This window comes from Hevea brasiliensis, chromosome 11, assembly GCF_030052815.1.
Source record: "Hevea brasiliensis isolate MT/VB/25A 57/8 chromosome 11, ASM3005281v1, whole genome shotgun sequence".
Classification (NCBI taxonomy): Eukaryota; Viridiplantae; Streptophyta; class Magnoliopsida; order Malpighiales; family Euphorbiaceae; genus Hevea; species Hevea brasiliensis.
Window position 1 is genome coordinate 42288656 of NC_079503.1, and position 6402 is coordinate 42295057.

Below are 6402 nucleotides of genomic sequence, written 5' to 3' on the forward strand. Positions count from 1 at the left end.
TCCTCGTTTCTTCTTTCTTTCTTGCTCAATCACCTTCTCAAGTGAATTTATCAAGTTCTAATGGATTAATTTGGGGTTAAAACAGGTTTAAGTGGTTGGAACCAAGTTTGGATTCAAGCTTTCATGGTGGTTCAAGCATGGAGATAGAGAGAGAGGTGGCTGCCGAATGCTTTGGGAAGAAGAAGTGATATTTTTGTTTTAATTCTTTATGTATTTTTATGACTTATTTTAGGTAATTGACTTGGTTAAAAAAGTTAGGAAAAATAAATTAGATTTTGACATCACCCATGATGTCATCCAAGTGATGTAATCATGATGTAAATAAAGTTTTCTTTTCTTTTTTCCTTTATATTTATTTTTTTATTAGTTCTTTAATTTAATTCTTGATCCTGAAATTTTTTTTTCTTCAATTTTATTGAACAGTTAGGTCAGGAGTCAGCAAATTGCCCCTCACTAGTTGCAAATTATTCGATGTTTCTTCAAGATCCCTGACCTAATTATTTGATCTGATTAACAACTCTTTTTTGTGATTTTCTCTTTTCCATTATGTTCGCAATAGTCCTAAGGACCGCGGCGTCACATTTTCCGGTTCGAAATTTGAGTTAAGATAGACCTCACAGTCACTTTCCGAGAAAGTCACCCATAGCTGTCACTCCCGACTCATTTAACATTTTATGTTCTGATTTTTTTATTTTCACTTAACTATTTGACTATTACTAATTATTTACGTTCAAAACTTATCTAGGTGTCTTAGATGTGGTTCTAATTCTCTTAATTGTCCAGCCCAATATTAGTCACCGGAATAGTGAAATATACCAGGCTATGCAAATAGGGGTATTACATTGATCATCATATTATATATATTTAAAAATCAATAATTTTCTTAGTTAAATTTTTTTTATCACATTAGAAAACGTGAATATTTTCTAAAATTGTATTAATATATATTTAAATAATTATTCAATAAAAATTATTTATAAAATTTAAAATTTTATTTTTAAAAAATATATCTTACATTTAAAGTCTAAAAATTTTAAGAATGATACTTCAAAAATGATCACTTGACTTTTTTTTTTTCATTTTGTTTATCATTTTTTTAATATATTTCAACTAGCTTAAAGAATAATAAAATTTTAACATATATATATATATAATTTCCAAAAGATTGACACATACCTTATTTTTAATGGTATTACCATATGACATTATCTATGTTATTACCATATGGCATTTCCATTCAATTCTTTTTTACTCTTCTTTAAACAATATAACAAAATTTTGATGTTCAAAATGAAATAATATTTAATGGCCCACTTTATGAAACAATATTTAATTAATAAAAAATAAAATATAAAGTAATTAATACAGACATTAAGATATTATTTAATTTTCATATTTTAAAATTAGAAAAAATATAAATTAAAATTATTTATATATTAAATTTATTAGTAGCTAGTTCCTTAGTTTAATTATGTTATTTAAATAAAAAGTAAATGGTATGCACAACGCATAGACAAGACGACTAATTAATTTATTATAATTAGTTTTGAAACTTAATTTTATTTCAATAAAGTCTAATTAATATAATTTTATTTATCTATTTAACAAAAGTCTAATATGGATATTGATAACAAAGGGCATGTGAAACTGAATCTTGCATCGATTGCTTAGGCGCAGAGAATGTGGCGTTGAATGCACTTTGGTTCATTCGTCGCTCTTTAGGCATGAAGAATAGAAAATATGTAGAATAATGCTTCAAAATATTTTTCGAAAATCTTATATTTTTGCTTCGAAATCTTGAGAAAGTAGAACCAATATGAAGGTTGTGAGTTCGTATATGCTCACTGCACCGATTAATTAAAAATGGTATGTGAAATCCAATTTTCAACAAGTCGAGAGAGAGTTCTTGCAATGAAAATAGAGTTGTGAGGCCTGCAACAGAGGCGGGAGTTTAATTGAAAAAACATGCTATGATATATATCATAAATCAAGGATAAGGTATAAATATATAATTTATATATTTTATAAACGAGTCTATTTTATATATTATACATCAGATCTATAAAAAGTCACATTTATAAAAAAAAAATTATTGCACACAGAGACAAAATTAGTTCCTTATAATAGGAAATTAGTTGCTTGTAGAAATATTATAAGATATTATAATAATATAAATTTCTACCTGCCATGACAAAGGCATAATGAATCTGGAATATCATCCCCGATTAGATCCCTCGCCTATGAGCCTATTGATAAAAAAAATAATAATAATATAAAATTTCCATTATAAATTTCCATCAACGGATTCATTGTTATATGCCGTTTTCCACCGTCTCCTGCCTTCCGTCCAATCTCTCCGCCGACATAATATGAGAAACGCCGTCAGCAAACAGTTTTATCTTCAGAACCCTTTAATTTTCGCCCTTGTATTTCTCTCCTTGTTGTTCCGCCACACTCTCCTTATCTCTGGAAACTCACCATCTCCTCTAATCGACGGCATAGCTCTTGATTGTGGCTCGACCAGCGATACTGTTGCAACAGATGGTAGAAACTGGACTGCAGACGCCAATTCGAAATTCTTCCTTCTAGATCCAACCAACGCATCAAAAATATCCTCAGCTCTTAAATCTCCTATGAATAGTGATGCTGTACCTTATATAACAGCCCGCCTCTCGCGCTCTGAATTCACCTACATATTTCCTGTGACCTTTGGGCCAAAATTTATTCGTCTCTACTTTTTTCCATCTTCCTACCCTGATTTTAATAGCTCTATAGGTTATTTTTCTGTCAAAGCCAATCGCTACACCCTTCTTAGCAATTTCAGCTTTGCAAGTAATGCTCAGGCTCCTGGCTTAGACGGGTTTGCTCGAGAGTACTGCTTAAATGTTGAAGATGGTCAAATGTTGAACATAACGTTCGCTCCGACTCTTGGTTTGAACGATGCTTATGCTTTCGTCAATGGGATTGAAATCGTATCCATGCCAACCAATCTTTATTACACAGAAGACGGTGATCTTGGGGTCAAATTTGTTGGCTTGAACAACCTAAGCAGCCTCAAAAGCAACACTGCTTTGGAGCTGATGTACAGAATAAATGTGGGGGGCAACTTCATCTCACCCCTAGACGACACTGGAATGTTTCGAAGCTGGAATAGCGATAACGATTATTTAACTATAGCAAAACCAAGTGCACTTCTTTATAACGGCACCATTCAATTTACAAACAGCGACAATAGGACTCGTTACGCTGCGCCCGATTCATTATATCGAACTGCAAGGTCGATGGGAATGGACAAGGAGACCAATGAAAACTACAATCTCACATGGGGCTTTCAGGCGGATACTAAGTTCACTTACCTTGTTAGGCTTCATTTTTGTGAATTTCAACCGCCAATCACTCAAAGGGGAGACAGAGTGTTTTTGATATACGTAGCTACTCAAATTGCGGAGTCTGAAGCTGATGTAATTGAATGGAGTGGTGGAAACGGCTTTCCTGTCTTCAGAGATTATGAGGTGACGATTGAACCAAAGGGAAACGAAAGGGTACAAAATCTCTCTATTGCACTACATCCCGCGCCTAATTCTAGTAGTTTGTATTCTGATGCCATTCTGAATGGGCTTGAAATCTTCAAATTGAGTAATTCAGATAATCTTGCCGCTCCAAATCCTGACATACCTGTAATTAGTCCACCAACTGCAGCAGCTCCCAGTCACAATTCAACAAAGTCGAACAATCATCGGAAAACAATAGGTGCCGTTGTTGGTGGTGCTGTATCGGGCTTTTTGGTACTTTCTTTCTTATTTTTCTTTATTTTCCGGGGAAGACAAAAAGTGAAGGGCTCGGGTTCTACTGATGCAGCTTCCTGGTGGGGTCGATTTTCGGTATCTTCGACCAAGTTTGCAAAGACCCAAGGCGCAGCTCTACCTTCTGATCTTTGCCGCCGCTTTTCACTAGCTGAGATCAAAGAGGCCACCAACAACTTTGACAGTGTATTGATTATTGGTGTCGGAGGATTTGGTAATGTGTACAAAGGGTTGATTAATGATGGGGCCACTACCGTTGCGATCAAAAGATTGAATCCAGAATCGAAACAGGGGGCAAATGAGTTCAAGACGGAAATTGAGATGCTCTCTCAACTTCGGTATCTTCATTTAGTGTCGCTAATTGGTTATTGCTACGAAAACAAGGAGATGATCCTAGTTTATGATTACATGGCTCGGGGAACCCTTAGCAATCACCTCTACAAGACCGACAATCCTCCACTTTCGTGGAATCAACGGCTAGAGATTTGCATTGGTGCAGCACGCGGGTTGCAGTACCTTCATTCAGGCGCGAAGAACACCATAATTCACCGTGATGTGAAGACAACAAATATCTTGTTGGATGAGAAATGGGTCGCCAAGGTTTCAGATTTTGGATTGTCCAAACTAGGTCCCACTAGCATGTCAAAGCCACACATCAGCACAGTGGTAAAAGGCACTTTCGGGTACTTGGATCCTGAATATTATCGACTTCAGCAATTGACGGAAAAATCTGATGTTTACTCATTTGGCGTTGTATTGTGTGAAGTGTTGTCAGCTAGACCTCCAGTGTATCGATTGGCTGATAAAACACCTGCAAGCTTAGCAGAGTGGGCTAGAAAATGCTACCGCAATGGAACATTCGATGACATAATTGATCCATATTTACAAGGACAAATCTCACCCGATTGTCTGAGAAAATTTGCTGAGGTTGCAGTAAGTTGCTTGCTCGACAATGGAGTGGAAAGACCATCAATGAACGACGTGGTTTGGGGTCTTGAGTTTGCGTTACAACTACAGGAAACAGCTATCAAGCAGTGTGGACTTCCAACTGAAGTTGACATTGATATGAAGAGCGCCCTAAAGGGCACCTCAGTTGCAGATACCAGCGATAATATGTTCAGTAGTGGCAGTGGGCTTACTGTAGGTTCCCGGCTTAGCGGAATGACATTTAAAAGCAGCTCCGATGAGCAAAGTTTTCTCATGAACAATTCTGAGAAAGCAAAGTATGGTGCTATATTTTCTGAGATCACCAACCCAACAGGGCGATAAGAAACATTCCTTTTAGGTTTCTATAAGTTACTGTGTTATGTAGAACCATGAGAATAATTTTTCTGGGTGGATTATACTAGCTCATAAGGTGTCTGCTAAATGTTGCTTGTTCTTGAATTTCATTTAATAATTTTTCTTTTGTATTTCTGTCTTCTTCGGTATTATATATATATATATATATTTTTCATTGCTTGATATGCCATTAAGGGAGCATTCTTCTGTATAATTGATTCATTTTTATGCAAAATCAGAAGAACTGTTTCCTTCAAATTAATTACCTTCAATTAGTTAAATAAAATTTCAAAAATACTTTTTATGATATAAATTTTACTTTTAGTTTTGATAGTTTCAGAAATTAGTTGCAATTTTATCCAACCATTAAAATAAATTTAGAGACTGGCTCAGCACATTAATAATATTATTTAGGCTAAATAACATTTTTTTTTTTTGCAAAATTTTTAATTTTAACAAAATCTTTTAATTAATTTTGTCAAATTTGTCCAAATGTTTTATATTATTTTCAATTTTAGGAGCAAAATTTAATTAAAACAATCCAATTCATCAATTCACAAAAATAATGAAATCTTTTTGCTCATTATCAATTTTATCGAATCCTTTTCATTTTATTAATTTGTTCAATAATTTTAATACTTTCATTAATTTTAGCAAATTTCATGTTAATAGAAAAATATTTAATAATTAAAGAATATAGCTAATATTGTTATCTTAGTTTTTAAAATTTCTCTTTTTTTCTTACACTTCTTGTGACACCCCTCACCCGTCTACAGTGTAGCCGAGCAGGGCATGTCACACGGAGTGTCAAAGCAACTTGTCTTATCGTATTCCAAATTTTTAATTTTTAGTTTATTGATAAAAAGGTGTTTATGTGAAATTTATACCATTTATGTGATTTAATGAAATTTTATTTAATTTGGAGTTTTCGCAATTTTTATAGAAAATCCGATAGAGTGCCGGCCGTAATTTGGAAAAGCAACTCTTCTGAACCTGTTAAAAACACGTCCAATATAATCATATTATTAATCTCAGTCAACCACCAACGCATTTCCACAATTTCTCAAATAATTTCAATATTTGAAAACTCAATTCATTTCATATCATACTCAAACTCAACTCAATAAGAAATACTCAAATTTTATTAATGAACATGGTTTATAGATAATTACATCAAAACATAATTACATGAGTTTATAATATATATGGCAAAATAAAAGTCTAATTATAAAAGTTTATAAAATACAAAATACCAAAGGTAGCCTAGTGTCCTACCAATGCACTGCAGATGTGAGGTAACACTGGACTCTATGTAGAT

The 6402-nt window shown here is 33.5% G+C and overlaps 1 protein-coding gene across 1 annotated transcript; it reads left to right on the forward strand.

Moving 5' to 3' along the window:
- The first annotated feature begins 2159 nt into the window (after positions 1-2159).
- LOC110656422 (receptor-like protein kinase FERONIA) lies at positions 2160-5215 on the forward strand. The gene has a single exon (XM_021813157.2). The coding sequence runs from the start codon at positions 2370-2372 to the stop codon at positions 5070-5072; it is 2703 nt and encodes a 900-aa protein (XP_021668849.2). The 5' UTR covers positions 2160-2369; the 3' UTR covers positions 5073-5215.
- Positions 5216-6402: the final 1187 nt, after the last annotated feature.

Excerpts from the sequence above, each read along its gene's own strand:
- LOC110656422 (XM_021813157.2), top strand. The coding sequence starts at position 2,370 with ATGAGAAACGCCGTCAGCAAACAGTTTTATCTTCAGAACCCTTTAATT.